Source organism: Moschus berezovskii, chromosome 21, assembly GCF_049115385.1.
Source record: "Moschus berezovskii isolate FMDL1 chromosome 21, NW_MosBer_1.0, whole genome shotgun sequence".
Classification (NCBI taxonomy): Eukaryota; Metazoa; Chordata; class Mammalia; order Artiodactyla; family Moschidae; genus Moschus; species Moschus berezovskii.
Genome location: NC_142480.1, coordinates 39,045,582 through 39,069,206, shown reverse-complemented (window position 1 = coordinate 39,069,206; position 23,625 = coordinate 39,045,582). Strand labels below are relative to the sequence as shown.

The 23,625-nt window shown below is 46.8% G+C and overlaps 1 protein-coding gene across 1 annotated transcript; it reads right to left on the bottom strand.

The window, feature by feature from the left end:
* Positions 1-192: 192 nt before the first annotated feature.
* Positions 193-20,223, bottom strand: CHRNA3 (cholinergic receptor nicotinic alpha 3 subunit). Its single transcript, XM_055418031.2, has 6 exons — positions 19,860-20,223; positions 18,119-18,258; positions 17,961-18,005; positions 16,732-16,841; positions 9,630-10,641; positions 193-2,900 (listed from the first exon to the last, which is right to left on the bottom strand). Exons 1-6 carry the CDS (start codon positions 19,942-19,944, stop codon positions 2,772-2,774), a joined length of 1,521 nt encoding a protein of 506 aa, XP_055274006.1. The 5' UTR covers positions 19,945-20,223; the 3' UTR covers positions 193-2,771.
* Positions 20,224-23,625: the final 3,402 nt, after the last annotated feature.

Below are 23,625 nucleotides of genomic sequence, written 5' to 3'. Positions count from 1 at the left end.
TGGACTGAATACTGGAGTGGGTAGCCTTTCCCTTCTCTGGGGTATCTTCCCAAATCCAGGTCTCCCGCATTGCAGGCGGACTCTTTACCAGCTGAGCCACCAGGGAAGCCCAGAAATACTGGAGTGGTACTCTATCCCTTCTCCAGTGGATATTCCTGACCCAGGAATCAAACCAGGGTCTCCTGCATTGCAGGTGGATTCTTTACCAGCTGAGCCACCAGGGAAGCCTTACTTTAAAATTTTACATGTAAATACATTTTATAGAAATCTTCTTTTGGCTTATTGAAACATGAGTCACGGTGGGCTGCAATTTTGTCAGTTTTATTTTTGCATAGGAAAAACATAATGACTAGTGAGAAGATTAAAACAGTCTCTGTAAATCATCATCTCTTGCCAGTACTCAGATTCAGAAGTAGAGTATGGGATACGCTCTCTTTAATAATTTGTCTAAAGCAATGGTTCTCAACCAGAGGCAGTTTTGCCTCTGAGGGGACACTTAAAAATCCTTGGAGACATTTTTGGTCATCGTACCTGGCAAGGGATGGCGTTATGTTATTGGCATCTAGTGGGTATGGGCCAGGGTGCTGCTAAAGATCCTACAGTATACAGGACAGATCTGCCTCTCAACACAGAATTAATCCAGCCCCAAATGTTACTAGTGCTAAGGGTGAGAAACCCTGTTCGAAAGGCTCATTAACAACGAATGTGTGGCTAAACATAATCTCTCTTCAGTTCAGTTCAGTTGCTCAGTCATGTCTGACTCTTTGCGACCCCATGAATTGCAGCACGCCAGGCCTCCCTGTCCATCACCAATTCCCGGAGTTCACCCAAACTCATGTGCATCGAGTCAGTGATGCCATCCAGCCATCTCATCCTCTGTCGTCCCCTTCTCCTCCTGCCCCCAACCCCTCCCAGCTCAGGGTCTTTTCCAATGATTCAGCTCTTCGCATGAGGTGGCCAAAGTATTGGAGTTTCAGCCTCAGCATCAGTCTTTCCAGTGAACACCCAGGACCGATCTCCTTTAGGATGGACTGGTTGGATATAATCTCTCTTAATCATTTAGAATTATGCAAGATAAATAAGGCCATCCAAAATGGGGGGCATGGTCCTAGGACTCTTGAAAAACAGTAAAAGATAAAAAAAAAGAAGTGCGTGGTAAGAAATGATAGTAGTGAGGTCTTGCTGAAATGATATAAACTTCAAGGAGATTGTAAGCTAAATAAGAAAATCTGGGAAATCTGTTGTGATACTGAACCAAACAATTCTTCCCATTTCTGAACAGCAAGGTTGTTTTTTTTCTCATCCAGCTATGTCTCCACCACTAAAAAAAAACTACAATTTCTGTATTTAGTCCATTTTTACATGGCTCATAGCACAGCATGCTACTTATCACTGTAGAAGAATTATATTTTGACATTTTTTTTTTACCTAATCCAAAGGCTGGTTAAATGTTCATTTACCTATAATACTCTTGACATTTTTCTTGCGTGAATCTTTTTTTTTAATTAAAGTCAAGACAACTGGATAATAAGTAAGCTTTGAAATGCCAAAAGCAAAGCCAGTAGCATGATGATAGGAACCTCTATTAAGAAAAAACTTACATGTAAGACCTAAAAAAATTAAGCTCTCAGAAGAAAACAGGACAAATGCTTTATGACATTAGATTTGGCAGTGGTTTCTTGGATATGACACAAAAAAGCACAGGTAATAAATGAAAAAGCAGACAAATTGGACTTCTTGAAAATTTTAAAAATCTGTGCATCAGAAGATACTATCAACAGTAGTGAAGACAACCATCAGAATGGGAGAAAATATTTGCAAATCATATATCTGATAAAGGATTAATACCCAGAGTATAAAGAGAACTCCTAAAACTTAAAAATAAAAAACAACCCAATTCAAAAATGGGCAAAGATCTTGAAGAGACATTCCTCCAAAGAAGAAATAAGAATGGCCAGTAAACACATGAAGGATGCTCAAAATTACTAATTAGAGAAATGCAAATCAAAACTGCAATGAGATACCGCCTCACAACCTGTAGGTTTGCTATTGTCAAATAAAGAAGAAAACGATAAGTACGATGAGGATGTGGAGAAACTGGTGCATTGTTGATGGGAAAGTAAAATGGCATGGCCCTGGTGGAAAACAGAATGGCAGTTCCTCAAAAAATTAAAAATAGAATTAACAAATGATCAAACAATTCCACTTCTCGGTATATCCCTAAAAGAATTGAAAGCAAGGTATAGAAGAGAGATTTGTACACCCATGTTCATAGCAGCATTATCCACAACAGGTAAAACTTGGGAGCAACCCAAGTGTCCATCAACAGATAAATGGACAAGTAAAATGTGTATACTTGCAACTGAGTAATATTTAGCCTTAAAAAGTAAGGAAATTCTGCAATATGCTACGACGTGGATGAACCTTTAGGGACATTCTGCAACATGAAACAGGCCAGTCACAAAAAGACAAATACTGTATGATTGCACTTATATGAATTACTTAGCTTAGTCAAAATCATAAAGACAAAGTATTATGATGGTTGCTGGGGAGAGGGGAGAATGGGGCGTGACTGTTTACCTGGTCTAGAGTTGGGTGGGTGGTGGTGATGGTCACATAACAATGTGAATATAGTTACCACTGAACTGTGCACTTAAACGTGGTTTAGATGATACAGTTTATGCTGAGTGTACTTTACAATGAAAAATAAAACGTGAGCCCCCTCCCTCAATGCCCATGTATAACCTCATAAATAACACACAGTTTAGTTCTTACGCGTCATCCCTGGTCATCAAGGGCTGTAGAAACAATCCTGCCGTCCCTAAAATGCACACCAGGATGAAAACCCACAGAAAAATACGATCGATCACCATGGCAACATACTTCCAGTCGTCTTGAATCTGAAAGACAAAAACAAAAATCATGAAAGGAAAAAATAAAGCAGGAAGGAAAAGGCAAACTGAACATATTTTCAATAGCAAATATTTAATAAATGTGTTTCAGTAGGAGAAGAAACCATTCTGCTGCCAACATGCAAGAAAACTTTTTTTTCCTAATTAATGTAGTCTGAGGAAATCTACCCTTCTCACATTTCTCTTTATGCACTAGAGAAACAGGAATTAAATATCTGTCATAATAAATGCTTTAAAATAAAAAATTTCTTTTTTTTTAAGATTTTTTTAATGTGAACCATTTTTAAAGTTTTTATTGGATTTGTTACAATATTGCTTCCATTTTATGTTTTGGTTTTCTGGCTGGGAGGCATGTGGGGTCTTAGCTCCCTGACCAGAGAGCGAATGTGCACCCCCTGCCTTGGAAGGTGAAGCCTTAATCACTGGAACGCCAGGGAACTCCCATAAATAAGAAATTTCTTAATATATACATAACCCATTCCCCCCCCAAATTGAATTCTAATTTATAAAGTTAGTTAAACCAGTTACTTGACTTACACTTCTGAGGGAGGATTCTGGGCCCTTGTTAGAATAGTTAATGCAATCCAACATAATTTACCATTATTTCAAAGTACTAGCTCTTATCCAGTTTTAGATACTAATTTCCTTTTAACATCTGTTTCAAAAATGAAACAAGCACACCAGGGCAAGCCCCTCATCACTCTTTCTCTCACACAGCCCCCTTGTCCACAATACCCAACTAGCCAACTATCATCTTCAATTATAAGGCCAAAGTATCATGGAATTCTGTATAGTTTATAGGACAGGTTCAAAGTCAGAAACAATTGCTGACAATACAGTAAAAGATGGAAGAAAGAGCAAGTCTAATTGTATATAATAGAGCTTCAATTTTGGCTTGAAATAGGAAGGAGAACTGCACATTAATTATACTCCTAGACAACTCAGAAAGCAAGGAAACCATAATTGAATTGAGAGAAAGAGAACCCATGAATCAACTGATTTTTAAAGAAATAATCACATAATAAAGAGGCAGCATGTGATTTAGTAATTTAATTAAGTGGACTGAGATGGGGCTGGGAGACAAGGATTTTATTTCACCATTATGAACTTGAGTCAATGTGTCCTCTCGATGACACTAAGAAGTCAATGGTTTAGAACTGTAATGCCCTATTTGCCACAAGGTACTTTATTCAAATCCCTAAGACTGGTTTGTAAAAGCTTCAAATATAAAATAGGCCCTGTAATTTTTACTAACCCCACTACTGGCTAAACCTCCTAAGGCTCTAGGAAGCAGTGGGGTGGAAAAAGCAAGACGTTATAATTCCCGGCTCTGTTCCTTCCTAGGTGTGAGAATCTGGTTCAAATGTGACCTCGCTTAGCCTCAGTTTCCTCATTGGTAAATCAGGGATAAGAATAGTACCTACTTCAGAGAATCGTTATGAAGTTTAAATGAAATATGTGCCTGGCACAGGGTCCTTAATGAATACTACCTATTGATATTAATGCTGATTTTTAAAATGATGCATTATAAATCTCCCTCTGACAGCATTTCACATGGTTTAGCCTGGTGAACAAAGAGTGAACTCGGGTCTTACACATAACAGATAGTGCTGCAAGGAGATCTGGGTGAAAATTAACTATATGTCTAGCTCTGGGTATTTTGGCACAAGGATATTGGCTATTCTCTGGAAACTTTGGCACTGATGATGCACGAACAGGCAGCTGAGTGTTAGGCAGAATGGTAAACTAGCCCAAGCGCCTGGTGTCATCCCTCAGCCCAACCCCGGAGGCATCCCAGAAAGGAGCCTGCATTACAGATGGCCAGAAACGCGGACAGGTGCGGCTTGGCGAGTGTACGCATGAGCGTGGGGTTGGAGGAGGAGGGCCTTGCTAGAAGGAAGAACGGGGGAGGGATTGGTGGTGCTCTTCTCCCCCAGCCCTGGGCCTCTTTCCAGCCTGCTACTCCCAGCCCAGAGAGGCGGGTGGGGCCCCTTGTGAGCAAAGTGGAGCCGGGAAGAGAGAGCAGAGACGGTGCCCACTGACTCGCGGAGCCTGAGACGTCCCTCCTCACTCCCCACATCAAAGATGAAACAACCAGGGCTGAGTGAAAGGGACGAGGTAACAAGAATAAAAAGAGAGCACTTGGCTTCAATCAGCAACAGAAATGTAACCTTTCTAAAGCACAAGAAGCGAGGCCAAAAAAAGTAAATGGAAAACATGAACTAAGATGGCCGAATTCAACCCTCGGAAACAGTAATTACAATACATATAAATAACTCATTGACCGAAAGTCAGACTCTGGTCGGAATGAATGAAATAACGTATACATACATCTGTAGATATATCCGGAGAAGGCAATGGCACCCCACTCCAATACTCTTGCCTGGAAAATTCCATGGACGGAGGAGCCTGGTGGGCTACAGTCCATGGGGTCGCTACTAGTCGGACACGACTGAGCGACTTCACTTTCACTTTTCACTTTCACGCATTGGAGAAGGAAATGGCAACCCACTCCAGTGTTCTTGGCTGGAGAATCCCAAGGATGGCAGAGCCTGGTGGGCTGCTGTCTATGGGGTCGCACAGAGTTGGACACGACTGAAATGACAAACATCTATTTCTGCTTCATTGACTATGCCAAAGCCTTTGTGTGGATCACAATAAACTATGGAAAATTCTGAAAGAAATGGGAATACCAGACCACCTGACCTGCCTCTTGAGAAACCTGTATGCAGGTCAGGAAGCAACAGTTAGAACTGGACATGGAACAACAGACTGGTTCCAAAGAGGAAAAGGAGTACGTCAAGGTTGTATATTGTCACCCTGCTTATTTAACTTATAAGCAGAGTACATCATGAGGAACGCTGGGCTGGAAGAAGCACAAGCTGGAGTCAAGATTGCTGGGAGAAATATCAATAACCTCAGATATGCAGATGACACCACCCTTATGGCAGAAAGTGAAGAGGAACTCAAAAGCCTCTTGATGAAAGTGAAAGAGGAGAGTGAAAAGGTTGGCTTGAAGCTCAACGTTCAGAAAACAAAGATCATGGCATCTGGTCCCATCACTTCATGGGAAATAGATGGGGAAACAGTGGAAACAGTGTCAGACTTTATTTTTTTGGGCTCCAAAATCACTGTGGATGCTGATTGCAGCCATAAAATTAAAAGACGCTTACTCCTTGGAAGGAAAGTTATGACCAACCTAGATAGTATATTTAAAAGCAGAGACATTACTTTGCCAACAAAGGTCCGTCTAGTCAAGGCTATGGTTTTTCCAGTGGTCATGTATGGATGTGAGAGTTGGACTGTGAAGAAAGCTGATCGCCGAAGAATTGATGCTTTTGAACTGTGGTGCTGGAGAAGACTCTTGAGAGTCCCTTGGACTGCAATGAGATCCAACCAGTCCATTCTAAAGGAGATCAATCCTGGGTGTCCATTGGAAGGACTGATGCTAAAGCTGAAACTCCAATACTTTGGCCACCTCACGTGACGAGTTGACTCACTGGAAAAGACTCTGATGCTGGGAGGGATTGGGGGTGGGAGGAGAAGGGGACGACAGAGAATGAGATGGCTGGATGGCATCACCGACTTAATGGACATGAGTTTGAGTGAACTCCGGGATTTGGTGATGGACAGGAAGGCCTGGCGTGCTATGATTCATGGGGTCGCAAAGAGTCGGACACGACTGAGCAACTGAACTGAACTGAAGTGACTTAACAGCAGCAGCAGCATAGATGTATCTCTATCTCAACCAAACAAGTTGTCTCAGGGTTATTAGCTCAGAATATCATGGTTCTGATCTATGCACACCGCCAGAACCTCAAGAACAACTCATGCAGTGGAACCAGTCTTGAAGGATTAGCTGTCAAAACCTTCAAACGAAAGTATTAACATGAGACCACAAGCTCCCTAACTAGTTTTCTAATTTGTAACCCAATCCTACCTTAACTCTGAATTTAGAGTGTTAGTTAAACTCTTCACAAATGTGAGCAAGTAAGGGTCACCAACACAGCTCGAGAAGAGCCAAGGCAGGTGACACGGTGACACTCCTCTCCCTTTGGGACCTGGTGTGTCCAGGGACAGTCATTCATAGGCTCCCAGCACCCTCATGAGATAGCTCTGGGAGAACTGAGCCTGTTTGGTGTGAATTCCTAGGAGGTCAGGACAGTTAAAACCAGCCAAGTTGGAGCCGGGGAACTAGGAAATTAAAACATCTCTGGGAAACTGTACACAGCAGTGTGTCATTCACATAGTAAGACAGAAAAAGGAATCCTTCCGACAGCCCGACTCCCCAGAGCATTGAGTAGGCATCTTTATTCTAACACCTGCCACCCTTTCACAAACAGGTAGCAATCCATTGCCCTGTGGTCCAGATTTCTGCATTCTCTGGAAAAACAGTGGGACCACATCACCAGATGACCAGAGGTGAGCAGAACTCTTGAGATGAACTATGTGCCTCTAGTTGGGAGCAACCAAACACATAAGTGTAAAGCTTCCCCATCATTAATACCTATCACTATTTCTAACATTTTTGGAGGAAATAGAAGTCCACCACCCAATTATCACTCAAAAGAAGTGATGATTTTAAAAGCAGATAAATGTTAGACAGTATCTGCAAAAGTGATCAGTGTTAGACCAACAAGAGGTTTTCACTAATCATGTACTTAATGTCCAACAATTGCTTCAACAGAATCTGAAGGCAGGCCTGACCTTTTGGCTAAATTTCTGACATCATCGGGAGGCTGTGCATTGTTACAGTCACAAGATGGGCACAGAGTTGCTCAGATGGGTGGGGTGAGGAGATAGGGCCGCTGTCTCTGACTCCCTCCCGTCTCAGCTACATTAATATGCCATTCACAGCTGAAAAAGAGGCTCTAGACATTCCCTACCAACATTAATTACCTCCAGGGCATCAGGAGATGAAATTATCTAGTAATTAGCTCTCTGCTAATAAGCAACTTAAGGCAGAGCATAATAACCTTGGGGGTAAACAGAGTGGGAGCTGCCAAACACGAAAGTGTAAAGCTTCCCCATCATTAATACCTATCACTAGTTCTAAAATAAGATTTTTGGTGAAAATAGAAGTCCGCCCAATTAAAAAACCCTGGGCAAGACTGTGAATAGATATTTCACAAAAGAAGATATCCAAATGGCCAATAAGCATATGAAAAGGAGACCTATTCATTACTCAACCAGGACATGCTAATTAAAACATCAAGTGGTGCCACTTCACCCCACTGGCGAGGATATGCGGCAGCTGGGGACTCAAACAGTGCCAGTGGGTGTGTCAATCGGCTTAAACATTTTGGAAACCTGACAGTATCCACTAAAGTGGAAAAGACATCTCTCCAGTGATCCAGCAGTCCCATCCCTAGGTGTGTATCCAGGAGAAATGAATGTATGTATTCACCCGAAGATATGTATAAGAACATTTATAGCAGCTTTATTCACAATAGCCCCAACCTGGAAACAACCAAGCATCCAACAACTGTAGATGGAATGAATAAACAGAAGGCAGTGTTGTCTTATTGCAGAATATTACACAGCAGTAACAAACCCAAAGGATAAACCTCAGACGTTTTGTACATTTTGTTGAAAGAAAGAAGTCAAATATGAAAGAGGTTATGCAGTGCCACTTATATGAAGTTCAAAAGAATAGGTAAAATCAGGGACTTCCCTGGTAGTCCAGTGACTAAGACGCCACACTCCCAATGCAGGGGGCCCAGGTTCAATCCTTGGTCAGGGAACTAGATCCTGTATGCCACAACGAAAAGCTAGTGCAGCCAAATAAATTTTAAAAATTTGTTTAAAGAGTAGGTAAAATTAATGTAAAAGAGGCCAGGATCAGTGGTTACTAAGGAAGGAGGGAGTGGGGTACTGGCTGGGAGGGGCACAAGGGAGCTTTCTGGGGCACTGGAAATGTTCTATGTCTTTATCTAGATCATGGTTCTATGAGTGTACACATAATGTAATAATTCACTGAACTGTATGCACACTTAAGACATGTGTGCTGCTGCTTGCTGCTGCTGCTTAGTCACTTCAGTCGTGTCCGACTCTGTGCGACCCCATAGACGGCAGCCCACCAGGCTCCCCTGTCCCTGGGATTCTCCAGGCAAGAACACTGGAGTGGATTGCCATTTCCTTCTCCAATGCATGAAAGTGAAAAGTGAAAGTGAAGTCGCTCAGTCGCGTCCGACTCTTAGTGACTCCATGGACTGCAGCCTACCAGGCTCCTCCGCCCATGGGATTTTCCAGGCAAGAGTACTGGAGTGGGTTGCCATTGCCTTCTCCCAAGACATGTGTACCTTATGTAAAAGGGGGATGGGGGGAAATCCCCCTTTAAATGTAAAGTTTAAAATGTCAGCTCAGCTAATTGATACTCATTGGAGGTCATCTGGTCTCGCTCCCTCTTCCAGCCTACCTCCTAATCCATTCTCTCCTGGCACTAGGAGTTCCTATGGCCTAAACGGCTGGCAGCCCAGGAGCTAAATGCAAGGCACCACATACAACCTTTATCATCCGATTTTACAGAAGACAAGACTGGCTCACACAGGTGAGGCAGCATATCCAAGGTAATGTAACTGGTACATGGAAGAGCAGGTCTGAAAACAGCTCACCGATGCCAGTCTAATTCCTTAACCCCACCCTAAGTCTTGTCCACAAAGAACCAATAAATGTTGAATGAGTGAATGACTAATGTAATAACAGACACAGCCTCACCTCTTTGGCTTCATTTTGTGCTTTCATATTTTCAGCAATGTACTTGACACTTTGGATAGCTTCTTTGATTTCCGGTGACAGAGCAGAGAGGGACAGCACAGCGTCGACAGATTCAGAACTGGAGCTTCTCGTGAGGTTGGCACTGAAGTTGGAGATTTTTGCCCTGCGATGGTGGCAGTAGCCGCACAGCCCATCCTGGCAGGGGTAGCCTTCCTTGCAGCCCTTGGACTCTACGCGGCTGAAGCAATTCAGGTTTGAGAGCTCAGCACTATAAAAGGGTCTTGGCCTCTGAGTGTTACCCTCGTTGCTCGCCGGCCTGGTCATGAACATGACCCTGGGAAGCAAGTTCAGGAATATGGTCTTCACCCACGTGGGCATCGTGTGGGTGGTCGGGGTCCTGTAGTGCACGTTGAGCACGAAGACAGTGATGACGATGGACAAGGTCACAAAGATCATGGTGAACAGCAGGTACTCGCCGATCAGGGGGATCACCAGCGAGGTGGACGGGATGGTCTCGGTGATGACCAGGAGGAACACGGTCAAGGAGAGGAGCACGGAGATGCAGAGGGTCACCTTCTCACCGCAGTCGGAAGGCAGGTAGAAGACGAGCACAGTCAGGAAGGAAATGAGCAGGCAGGGGATGATGAGGTTGATGGTGTAGAACAGCGGCAGCCGCCGGATGTAGAGCGAGTAGGTGATGTCCGGGTAGATCTCCTCGCAGCAGTTGTACTTGATGTCGTGCTTGTAACCGGGGGCTTTGATGATGGCCCACTCGCCACTCTCCCAGTAGTCCTTGAGGTTCATGGAGGAGCCGATGAGGACCAGGTCGATTTTCGCCTTGTCGTAGGACCAGGAACCGAACTTCATGGTGCAGTTCTGGTAATCAAACGGGAAGTAGGTCACGTCGATTTTGCACGAGCTCTTAAAGATGGCTGGGGGGATCCAAGTCACTTCCCCTGTGTACTTGAGTAAAGCTTTGGTCTTGTCGTCCACTTGGAAATCCCCAACAGCACTGTGAAAACAAAAAGGAGGCGTGTGGCACACATGTGGTCATCTAGTCCAGCCTCTCACACTGCCACCTCTTAAACAACAAGTGGCCACTTGTAAAACTGCAGCATATAGGCGTTCAAAGTGCTATAAAAAGTCTCCCAGGTCACTATTCCATTTACCAATGGAGATACTGAGGCCCCGGACCCCCAACCCACAGTCTGACACACTCATCGTCATTCTCCCCAACCCAGGCCGTGTCACTGGTTCATTCCACACCATATAACTCCCTACTTGAAACTTACTGCATGTGTGCATGCTCAGTTGCTTCAGTTGTGTTCAACTCTGCAACCCTAAGCACTGGAGCCCGCCAGGCTCCTCTGTCCATGGAATTCTCTAGGCAAGAATACTGGAGTGGGTTGCTATACCCTCCTCTAGGAGATCTTCCCAACTCAGGGATCCAACCCACATCTCCTGCACTGAAGGTAGATTCTTTACCACTGAGCCACCTGGGAAGCCCTAATATTTACTGAGATACTCCCAAATGCCAGGGAGTTTTCTCCTTTAATTAAATGAATAATGAATGTGGTCATTTGGAGGCAAGTGTTCAGGTCCCTATAGTTTGGTGCTTGTAATGCTCCTCCTCCTTCTGTCCTCAACTGGGGCCCAATATGTGAACATTCATGCATATAGAGCCACACCCTGGACCTCCAAGGGCTGTGGAGACCACTGTGGGAGCCCACTCCCACTGAACTGAGCCCTGTTAGATGGGTCTGTTACCAGGCCCTGTCTCTGGATCCTGGTTGTGTGGTTTACCACACTCCCCCATTCTTCCCTGAACTGTTCTAGAATGAATAATCACATTTTCTGATTCCTTGTCTTTTAAACCCAGAACAGGTTCCTTTGCCTCCTGTGTCCCTATCCTTCCCCACATTCTCCCCCATGCTCCTTCTCCCTTAGCTCCGTCCATCCTGACTTCCTTTCTAGGCAGAGATATACATTATTCTTAGAGTTGGCTTGCTGGCATTTATCAGCTGGCTTGTGCAATGGAAGATTTGCTGTTGACCAACTCAATACCCTGTCCAGTCTCGCATCTGAGAGTGAACCCAGCCAGTCCTCAAAACAATTGCTTTGCCCAGTGAAGGCTCTTGATGTTTCCCTGGGTCAGCCAGCCTTTGACTGGTTTCTTAGAGTTCTGCATTTGAAGGCATGCATGTCCTTCTAAAGGCAACAACTACCATACCAATTTGCTCAAAAAGCTGAAAAAAAAAAAAAAAGACAAACCTAAACATTTAGAGATATCCTGTCTGGCTGTTACTGGATACCATTGTGTGAAGACAGAAGGGAGGTGTCTGGGGCCTGTCTCCTTGCTGGTCTCTGGCCCTCCCACCCTCACATATTCTGTTGAGCAGGACAGTCATTACATGTGGAACTTGATGTCAAATCCATTAACCCCTTTACAACAGCTGGACTGTCCCAAAGGTGCCCTGCGTTCATACATTCTCAGCCCCACTTTATCAAACTGGGCCCTCGATGCCCCAGAAGAGGATGATTCCTGACCCCAGGAAGAAAGGAGGAGGGTTATGAGAAGTGGGGGGGTAGGGACCCACACAATCCCAAGTGGACTTGACCACGTGGGGCAGCGAGGAGCTCTGAGGGCCTGGCCTACACTCCACGGAGGGCTGAGAGGACCCCTGGGAAGGCAGAAGCCTCCGGAACAACTTCCCTTAAGGCATCCTGAATCAACGAAATGGACCTTCAGAGCCCAGGCACTAGTCCAGGAGTTGGCAAGCTATGGCCCACTGGCTTGGCCCCTGTTTCTGAGGTTTTATGGTGCACACACCCACACCCACTTGCAGTCTGTTGTCTGCAAATATTAAGTGACCAGGACAGGACTGTATCCCTGTGACAGAGGCTGTAAGGCTTCCAAAGCCTAAAATACTACCTGGCCCTTCAGAGAAAATCTTGATGATCCCTGCTCAAGTCTAAGCCCCTCATTTCACTGAAGAGGAAACCGAAGGTCAGAGAGCGGGACTCGCTTGCTCAGGGTCCCACTGAGAGTTTGTGGCAGAGCCTTGAACACTCGGAACATGAGTCCTCAAGTGTGTGTCTGGCCTTTTGGACGCACACTTGAGGACTCACTGCCCACATCATCAACAGTAGGTTGCGGGGAACCCTATGAAGCTCAGATGTAAGAGTGTGGGGTCAAACACCACCACCAATGGGATCTGCACGGGCAGTGGGTAGGGTCAGCTTTTGTGGAGGTGGCCAAGCCAAGTGGAGGAGTTCTCCTGTCCTGAGAGCCCCAGACAGAAATCACCAAGAAGTATCTGCTCCTCAAAAGAGCAGATACCCTCAAAAGAGGGGATCCAGACTTGCCTAGTGATCCAGTGATTGGGAGTCTACCTGCCAGTACAGGGGGCACAGGTTCGATCCCTGGTCCAGGTGGATTCCACATGCGGTGGTGGCATCTGGGCCTGTGCGCCACAGCTACTGAGCCCATGCTCTAGAGCCCACACCCCTCAGCTACTGAAGCCCAAGCGCCCTCGAGCCTGTGGCCCCAACAAGAGAAGCCTCCACGACAAGAAGCCCGTGTCCTGCCGCTGGAGAGCGGCTGCCACTCGCTGCAACTAGAGAAAGCCCGTGCACAGCAACGAAGACACAGTGCAGCCAAAAATAGATACATACATTTTAATAAATGCTAGCTTGTATTATTAAAAAGAAGAGGATCCACTCTCTGTATTGCAGCCTTAGCAAGGGGAACAGTGAAACAGGGAGGGTGCCACTGCTTCCAGTTTGTGGGAGAGGACAAAATGATGGGCCCATGGAGGTCTGCAGAGGAGTCCGGACCGCTGTGGGCTTTGGATCTCAGAAAAACATGCCCCACCCCAACTGCCTTCCAGAAGGACAGAGACCCACCCAGAAAAAAAGCTGCAGCGGGTAGGATCCAGATTGAAGAGGGCGGGAAATGGGGTGAGAAGATGGTTGAGAAGCAGCCATCTAGAAGTGGCAGCTCTTAGGCTGTGGAGGTGGCTACATGGCGCATTTTTAAGAGACTTATTTTTTTTAATATTTATTTAATTATTAACTTATTCGGCTGCACCAGGTCTTAGCTGTGGCACACAGGATCTTTAGTTGCAGCATGTGAACTCATGATTGTGGCATGTGGGATCTAGTTCCCTGACCAGGGATTGAACTCGGGCCCCCTGCATTGGGAATGTAGAGTCTTCGCCACTGGACCACCAGGGAAGTCCCTACACAGAGCATTTTAATGCTTCAAGGGAACTCCTGGAGAAGGGAACTCCCAAGTGGGCGACACAGAGTTGCGCTCTTAGCCACAAAGGCTGTAAATGAAAACAACAAAGAAGGATCAATTGGACCCCATATTAACATACTGTAATAAAAATATGAAAAGTAATTGAATAACATGCAAGCACACAAAAATATAGCCACAGAACAGATGAAACTGATAATCTGACATTATAAATTAACCTAAAGGAGCAACCTTTAGAGACTTTGAAATAGCAGCATAAATTAGAAACAAAAGTTAAGAATTTGGGTAAGTGACAGGAGTTCAATAAAGAACTGACAAAACGTAGGAAAGAACAGGAAAAAAGAAACTTAAAAAATCATTTTAGAAATAAAGACTAAAACATAACAACAAGCAGACACCATGGACAGTGTAGTGATTGAAATAAAAAAAGAAAGGAGAAAAAATGTAAATCAAAAAGAGACAAAAAGAATTTGAGAGAAAATAACCGAGAGAATATAGGTAAAGAAGTTGTAATTTATGTGAAAAAGGAGTTCCTGGAGAGATAAAGCAATAGAACAGAACAAATCTTAAAAAGTCTAATTCACAAAAGATTTACTGGAATAAAAGAAGTCTTATTATGTATATGATATAGAGTAAAACAACTAGATTTTAAAGATAAGTAAAAAATATCTTTGGGTTACCCAAGAAAAAGAACAACCCGCTGACTATGCATCCCAATTTGTTTCAGGACAGCCCTGGTTTATTTCTGTGGTCCAGGCACACTTATTAATAGAGTCCCTTTTGTCTTCCCAAAGTCACCAGATTATACAAGAAAAAGAAAATTAGATTGGCAATAGTTTTTGACAGCAACATGTCATACCAGAACACAAGTCAGCATTTTTAAGATTTTCATGGAAGGAAAATGTGAACCAAGGATTTTATGTCAGCAAAATGACAAAAGTATTACCTAAAAAGGGGTACTGTGAGTTATGCACGTGTGAGAACTTAGGGTATATCGTGTCCACGAACACTTTCTGAGGATTCTACTAAAGAACGAACTTCAGAAAACAAAAAACCATAGAAGAAGCTGGCATAAGAAGGTAAAAAGTGTTTCTAGCGTGTTGAGATGAAACTTTCTAAACTGAGGTTTAGAGAAACGGAAGTTTCAGTTAGGAGAGAGGAGCTGGATGATTCTTTCTAAACGTTATTTTCAGCTTCAGTTTCCAAGGAAATTCCTTTTGATATTTGCTCCTCTCCACATCTGATTTGAAACATTTCACTCTATCTCTCCTCATTGTTAAAAGCATACATCCCTAAAGCACCCCAGCTGTTCACCCAAGATTGCCAGCAAGAAAACAGCTATGACTTTCAAATCATAAGATTAAAAGCTGTGCCCACTTTAATTCTATCTCAAGAAAAACTCTCACCACCCTGCCCAGCTCCCTAAGAGCCTCTGGACCAGGAGTTTCGTAGGATGGCTCACATTCTGCAAACCAGTTAGTTTATCCCCTGTCCCAGTTCTTTAAGGGCCAATTTACAAGTTGCATGAAAGAAACATGAATTACTTGGGAAAGTAATAAATAAAACATGGACCATCTTTGGAATGGGTAAAGGACTCCTTTTAGTTCTTTTAGCCCATGACTAGAAAGTGGGATTCAGCTCCTCTAGTCCCAATACTAATAGTAAAACATATTAATTTGTACTAATATGGCAGACAAACCTAAACACAGAACACTTTAAAATCGGATTTGACTAATTCTATGTCGTGTTTTGCTGAAAAATGCTCTTTTTTTTTTTCAAGACACTCTAACTCCAGAGATAAAGTACAGGTGCAAACATGAAGTTTTGCAATACCCAGAGAATAAACTAGAACATACTGTAAAATATCCATTAAAATTATGTGTGTCTAACAGAGGTTAACGGAGAAGGCAATGGCAAGCCACTCCAATACTCTTGCCTAGAAAATCCCATGGATGGAGGAGCCTGGTAGGCTGCAGTCCGTGGGGTCGCTAAGGGTCGGACACGACTGAGCGACTTCACTTTTACTTTTCACTTTCACACATTGGAGAAGGAAATGGCAACCCACTCCAGTGTTCTTGCCTGGAGAATCCCAGGGACAGGGGAGCCTGGTGGGCTTCCATCTATGGGGTCACACAGAGTCGGACACGACTGAAGTGACTTAGCAGCAGCAACAGAGGTTAAATGCGTAAAATGCCAGGTTTGCATGTGGAGGCTGGTTTTGGAGGTGCCAGGATGTGCAGGTTCAGACCAGCAGGAAAAGAACCTTTGAAAGCGAGAAAGCAGCAGGGCTTCCTGCCGCTGGTGGGCAAAGGCATATGTTCAGCATTGGGCTGGGAGGGGAGCATCTGTTAGGTGAGTAGAAGAATAAAGTTTTCCTGTGGCCTAATCATAGGGCCCGGTGAGACCTGACTTTCAGGGACGTTCAGCTCCTGCCTTGGTGACCAACACCCACTCCCATGTACTTCTTCCTTCTTTGCCCTTCCTCTCTCTCATTTTTATATTATAACTCATGCCTGGCTTCCCTGATGTCTGGCAAACTCCTAGAGGCAAGGAGAGTGGTGGTTATCTATTTATGTTTTGTGCCACCTTATCTCAACAACAACGGCATATGATTCTGACTTAAAGATGAGTTTTTAGCATGAGGAAGGGGAAGAGGGCTCTCAGGCACCACGTAACACCTGGAATATAGTAGATGCTCAATAAACACCTGTGGAATGAATCAGATGAATGAAGCCCTCTTGGCAAAGGTCTCAGGATGCCTAGGCTGTAAAGCACAGAAAGCCAAGGACCCCAGGTCCAGGCTGACAGCCCCAAGAGGGTGGGGGCCACGCAGCACCTTACTTGTTGTACAGTACAATGTCTGGCTTCCAGATCTTCTGTGCAGGGACGCGCATGAACTCGGCCCCATCGTAGTCAGACGGGTTCCACTTCAGCTTGTAGTCGTTCCAGATCTGGGGGGAGGAGGCGGAGAAGGACCAGCGTGGTTTTACTTCTCTTGACACCACCCATCTTGGTGACCTCCCACCTCTGCCACATGTCACAGAGCCATCTCCATGATGAGGACCACACTGGCCCAGTTCCTGCTGTGGGTGCTAGTCATGGGGACAACACTGGGCTGGTTCTGGCTGCCAAGAGCCGCTGCCTCCATGATTGGGGCAAGCCCAGCCAGGACCATTAGAGCTTTCTCCAGTCACTTCCAGTGCTAGGTCCAGGTCCCTGTCTTATGCTCCTGCTGCTTACATTCCTGAAATGGCTCAGATATGCCATGAAGCCCTAATAGCAGAGTGCTAATGACACACAGAACCCCCTTTCTGTCTCCAAGATGAGCAGGGTTGGCCTCTGAAGGGTTCTGGGGAAGGAGCCATAATCCCACCAGGACCCAAGAAGTGTCTGGGTGCAGAGGCTGGGAGAGCTGAGTCCTGAGCGCCTAAGGAGAGAAAGGACCTTAGGCTGTGGTCAAGGGGCATCTGTGCCACAGAGCACTCCGTGGGCCCTGTGCCCAGCCTCCTGAGAAGGAAGGCTGCTGAGCTGAGCAGCCAGTTGGCTGGACTGGTGGAAGAATCAGCCTTAGGTCAGTGAGTTATCTGTCCATATCTGCACAGAGCTCCCTGGGGAGGACATGCCGGAGCCGATTTCTTTGGTCTCAGTCTGAACAAGAAAATCCAGAACCCTGGCTCCCACCCTCCCAACTACAACGGCATGTGATTCTGACTTAACCATGAGTTTTTAGCAAGAGGAAGGGAAAGAGGTGTCTCAAGCAGCAGCCTAGAGTCAGAGGTCAGGGCTCCAGGCCTGGGTCCGAGCCATTTTGTGTGAGCATGTGGGGCGGAGCGGTGTCTCTCTCTCTTTCCAGGCTTCAGTCTCTTGTCTGTGACTTGAGGGGATGGGCCCTGCAGTCCTTCCAGGAGGGCGGAGGGCAGTGCATGTGACCCCAAGCCCGGGAAGAGACAGACCAGCTAGTCAGTGGAGCCCAATCTAGGTCCACATCAAGGCCCTTTGTTCTTGTTCAGGGATAGCAAATAAAATAGTCACCACCAGGGGGCAGCAGTGCCAAGGGTCTGGTCACGTACTTGCTTGAGCCACAGGTTAGTCTCCATGATCTGGTTTACTTCATCCTAGAAGGAGAGATTAAACTAGATGGTGAATTACAAAAACAAGGCTGGTTCTGGGAAAGGCTCTTCCAGAAGCTCCATCCCCCACGGCCATGGCTTGAGGCTCTGACACTCACCACCTTCACCAGCTGAGACATGGACACCTCAAACTGGATGATGACCGGGTCAGACACATTGGCCACCGGCCGGATGATCTCGTTGTAATCTTCAAACAGTCGCTCAAACAGGCGATGCTCGGCGTCGGAGCTGCTGGCCACTGAGGGAAGTAGCCCCGTCAGATCCTGGGGTAGTCATCACTTTCCCCCTCCCCAGGAACATCACGTACCCACAGCCTCCCCTCCACCGGCTGGAGGTACTCTCTGGAACTCCAGACTTTCAGACTAGTCCAGCTCCTTCAAGTTTACAGACTAGAAAACTGAGGCCCAAGGCATAAGGGATTCCATTAGATCACACACATTCGGTGAGCAGCACAGTGGTTACGAGCATAGGCTCTGAATTTGGATAGATCTGGTGCAAATCCTGACAGACTGCCTGTCAGTTGTGTGAACTTAGGCAAGTGGCTTAACCTCTCAGGGCTGGCATGCAGTAAGAGCTCAAGAACCATCATGGCTATCTTTGCTACTACAGGGCAGGGGTGTGATACAGTCTGTCAGGGTACAGCCACAATGGAGAGATGACCAGTCCACTCCCAAGGCAGGGGCACCCCAGGGTCAGAGGGAGACCGCAGCCCAGGACTGGGACTCTCCTTCTTCCCACCCAGGACCTTGCAGGGGTTTGGCCACCAAACCTCTTAGAAGCTGGGTGCCTACATGGCTCCCATGATCTCAGAGTGAGACCCACCGTCCCTGCTAATGATGTCTTCACATCTTGATCAAAGACCCTTCTCTCTCTGAAACCCTTGGGGACCCCCTTTGTTTATAAGCCACACCCCAGGCATTCTGAGGTAGCTGTCTTTTGCTTCTCACTTACACATCTGGGAGAAATCTGGGGAGGGGATGAGGGGAATCCTTGGTGAAGTTCAACTCAGCTTCTCCAGGGATTTTGACTGCCCTCCCCGCTCCGCCCCGCAGATAAGGACGGGGCCACAGTCAGGAGCTGCGTGTGGAGCGGACGGCGCTCCGTGTAGTGGGGGCCTCAGCCCCGGAAGGCAGGATCAGCGTTCTGAGTGCATGATCACAACGTGGTCTCCCAACCGACGTCCAGCCCAGCTGCAGGGACCGCCGTCAGCCCTGCCAAATCCCTCGCCCCCTGGTATCTACCACCCCTCGCAGGACACTCAAAAAGTTTTCTGGCGTCGTCGGGTCTGGGCCAGCATTTCCCTAACAGGCTCCTCTAAGAGACCGGGCGGAAGGCGGGGAGGCGCCAGCTGCGCCTGAGAGGCGAGGACAAAGAGCCCCGAAACGACTCCCCTCTGCCCCGGGTGGCCTTGGTCAAGCCTTTAGCCCTCTCTGGCCTCAGCTTCCCCATCTATTCGTAAAACGAGGAGGTGGGCGGGCTGCGGGCAGTGGAACCCGCGGCCTGGGCGCGCCAGTCCGGCACCCAGTGCGCCAAGCAGGACGACAGGCGGGGCTGGGACTCGAATCTGTAACCCCGGGCTGGGGAAGGCAGGCGCCCGGGGCGGGCCCTCCCCGCGCCTCCGGGCAGCGCCCAGAAGACTCTCAAGAATGGGGGACTCGAGGGGGAAACACGCACGCAGCCACCCAGCTCGCCGCCGGGTCGGGGCCAGACCACACAGGGTGCGGGGCCCCGGCCACGACGCCCTTGTCGCTGCCTCTCCGCGCTGCGCTCGGGGCCGCAACCCCCACGGACCCTGAGTCCCGGCTCGGTCCTCGGGTCTCCGTTGCCCCGCGCCCGTACCTGGCAGCAGAAGCAGAAGCAGCAGCGGCGCAGCCGGGAGCGGCGAGAGCTTCGCGGAGCGAACACCGCGCGGGTGGGCGCCCATGGCGGGTCGGCCCGCCGGCCGGAGGCTCCGCGCGGACGGGGCGGGCGGGGCGGAGCGGGGCCGGACAATCCGGGGCCGGCGGGGCTGCGGCGGAGACAGACCCGCGAGGCCAGGCGCGCAGCGCAGCCGCCCGGCTCGGAGGGGGACCCGGCCCGGCGCGCGGAGCCCCGGCTGCCCCACCCACAACCTCGGCGCGGCCCCGCGCGGTTCCGGAGCCGCCAACCCGAGAGAGGTGCGCTCGCTCCTGGAAGGAGGACCCGCGGGCGCCGATGCGCTGTGCTGCGCGCGCTCTCCCCTCGCTCTGTGGTCGGTGCCGCCCACGGACAGACGGCTCCGCGCCGGGCCAATCGGAGCAGGCCTCGACCGACCACGGGGAAGAACAGGAGCAGCATCTCCGTCCCGGGCTTCCTGGGTGAGTGTGGGTCTCCCCCCGATCCCCGGGGTTGGGGACGATCGTCTGTCTGCCTGGAAGACTCTAGCGTACCTTCAAGATGAGGGCTCAGAATTTTGACACTGTTAAGTAATTGTTCAGTATTTTAGGAGTGATCATGGTAATTGTGTTTTTTAAGAGTCCTTATAGTTTACCACGAAGGAAACGGTGTGAGTCTGTTGAAACAGTATTGGCCCTGAGCTGGGGGTTTGTTATCCTATTCTACTATTGAATATGTTTACAATGTCCCTTGATGAAAAAAAAAAAAAAAACGAGAGAAAGAAATAACAAAAATGAGGCTTGGAGATGGAGCCAGTATAGAGGGTACTGTGCTTTCCTGCCCTGGAACCCTCCTGAATCTCCACTGCCCACCGGCCCATCTGCACCCCCTGGGTGCTCCGGGATGGTTGTGACAGCCCTGGGACCCATTGGCCTGTCTGACCATCCACTGGGAGTGCAGTGGGATAGCTGCAGGCTTGCTTGCAGTCCCTTTAGCACAGGACAGGTGAGTCACCTTTATTATTTCCACAATGGTTCACCTACCCACATTAAAACCAAACCAAAGGAAACATTTTACAAGACTCAGAAAATGTTTGTAAGAACTGGGACTTACTGTCAGGCCCCCATTTAGAGCCTTTTCCTTGTCCTGGCAAGAAGCCCTTTATCTGAAAAATATTGCCAATCACATATTCAATAAAGGACTTGTATCAGAACATCTAAAATAGCCTCAAAACTCAAAAGTAGGGACTTCTCTGGTGGTCCAGTGGTTAAAAAGCCACCTCACAATGCAGGGGACGCTGTTCAATCCCTGGTCAGGGAACTAAGATCCCACATCACGGAGCAACTAAGTTGGCACACAACCAGAGTCTGTGTGCTGCAGTGAAGGATCCCGCCTGTGGCAACTAAGACTTGATGCAGCCCAATAAATACTTTTTTAAAAAAGCTTATCTTCCTTATTAAAAACAACAAACAAACAAACCTCAAAAGCAGGAATGAATGGGTATGAGGGATCTAATTAGAGTGATGCCAGTGTTCTAAAACTGAGTTACAGTGATAAACTTATTAAACTCATTGAATTGTACACTTAAAATGGGTGGATTTTGTGATACATAAAGTGTAAAGTGAAAGTGTTAGTCACTCAGTCGTCTCCGACTCTTAGCGACCCCATGGACTGTTCACGGGATTTTCCAGGCAAGAACACTAGAGTGGGTTGCAATTTCCTCCTCCTGGGGATCTTCCCGACCCAGGGATTGAACCTAGATCACCTGCACTGCAGGCAGATTCTTTACTGTCTGAGCCACCAGGAATACCCAATACATAAATTATACCCAAATAGTTGTAAGATCTTAGCAGTAAGAAAGCTAAAATGCAGTGTTAAAAATGAGCAAAAGAGTTAAACAGACACTTCACCAAAAAAGGCAAAAAACTCATGAAAAGATGTCAAACATCACTAGCCATTGGCAAAGTTAAAGTTAAATATATTCTCCCTGTATGTGAAAGTTGAGCTATAAAGAAAGCTGAGCACTGAAGAACTAATGCTTTCAAACTCTGGTGCTAGAGAAGACTCCTGAAGAATCCCTTGGACTGCAAGGAGATCAAACCACTCAATCCTAAAGGAAATCAGCCCTGAATAGTCATTGGAAGGACTGATGCTGAAGCTGAAACTCCAATATTCTGGCCACCTGATTCGAAGAGCCGACTCATTGGAACAGACCCTGATGCTGGGAAAGATTGAAGGCAGAAGAAGAGGGTGGCAGAGGATGAAATGGTTGGATAGCATCACCGACTCAATGGACATGAATTTGCCCAAACTCTGGGAGATAGTGCAGGGCAGAGGAGCCTGATGTGCTACAGTCCTTGAGGTTGCAAACAGTCAGACACAACTTAGTGACTGAACAACAACCCCATGTAACCCACAAATCACATTCCTGAGTATTTATCTAGAGAAATGAAAACTTTTGATCATACAAAGTCCTATAAGTGATTGTTTATAGTAGCTGCTGCTGCTAAGTCGCTCAGTTGTGTCCGACTCTGTGCGACCCCATAGACGGCAGCCCACCAGGCTCCCCCGTCCCTGGAATTCTCCAGGCAAGAACATTGGAGTGGGTTGCCATTTCCTTCTCCAATGCATGAAAGTGAAAAGTGAAAGTGAAGTCATTCAGTTGTGTCCAACTCTTAGCAACCCCATGGACTGCAGCCCACCAGGCTCCTCCGTCCATGGGATTTTCCAGGTAAGAGTACCGGAGTGGGTTGCCATTTCCTTCTCCAATGCATGAAAGTGAAAAGTGAAAGTGAAGTCATTCAGTTGTGTCCAACTCTTAGCAACCCCATGGACTGCAGCCTACCAGGCTCCTCCATCCATGGGATTTTCCAGGCAAGAGTACTGGATTGGGTTGCCATTGCCTTCTCCAGTTTATAGTAACACTATTGATAATTGCCCCAAACTGATAACAACCTAAAAATGTGCTTCAACATCCATATGATGAATGCAAAAGAACAAATTATTGGTACCCTCACCAACTTAGATGAATCTAAAGCATTATGCTGAATGAAAGAAGTCACTCTCCAGAGGAAGCGATTCTTGAAGAGACTAAACTAGTGGAGAAAAGCTCAGTGGTTGCTGGGGGTTAGGGGTGGAGGGACACATTGGGAACTGTTTTGGGTGATGAGTGTCTCCTGTATCCTGATTACATAAATCTGTGTGTGTATGTGTTGGGCTTCCTCAGTAGCTCAGTGGAAAAGAGTCAGCTGCCTGCCATGCAGGAGCTGCAGGTTTGATTCCTGAATCCACGACTAAAGTGACTCACCATGCAAATGTGTGCACTAGTCGCTCAGTCGTGTCTGATTCTTTGTGATTCCATGGACTATAGCTCGCCAGGCTCCTCTGTCCATGGAATTCTCCAGGCAAGAATACTGGGGTGGGTAGTCATTTCCTTCTCAAGGGGATCTTTCTGACTCAGGGATTGAACCCTGGTCTCCTGCATTGCAGGTAGATTCTTTATCATCTGAACCACCAGACATGAATCTATACATGTGTTAAAATTAACAGAACAGTACATAAAAGTCAGTTTTATTGTATAATTTTTAAAATAGATTTTTTTTTAAAAAAAGCTCCTCCTCCATTCCACAAATATTTCGAGTGCCTACTACATGCCAGGCACTGTGCAAAAGATAATATGTGGGGGAAGCCAATCAGAGCATCAGTGAAGGAGACGTACTTGACCCAGGCAGGATGAAAAACAGAATGTGAC

Bases quoted from the DNA above. Each gene is read 5' to 3' on its own strand.
- CHRNA3 (XM_055418031.2), bottom strand. From the start codon at position 19,944: ATGGGCGCCCACCCGCGCGGTGTTCGCTCCGCGAAGCTCTCGCCGCTC. The intron at 18,259-19,859 runs GTACGGGCGCGG...TACTTCCCTCAG, and splicing joins GCTTCTGCTTCTGCTGCCAG to TGGCCAGCAGCTCCGACGCC. The intron at 2,901-9,629 runs GTGAGGCTGTGT...TTTGTCTTTCAG, and splicing joins CACAAAATGAAGCCAAAGAG to ATTCAAGACGACTGGAAGTA.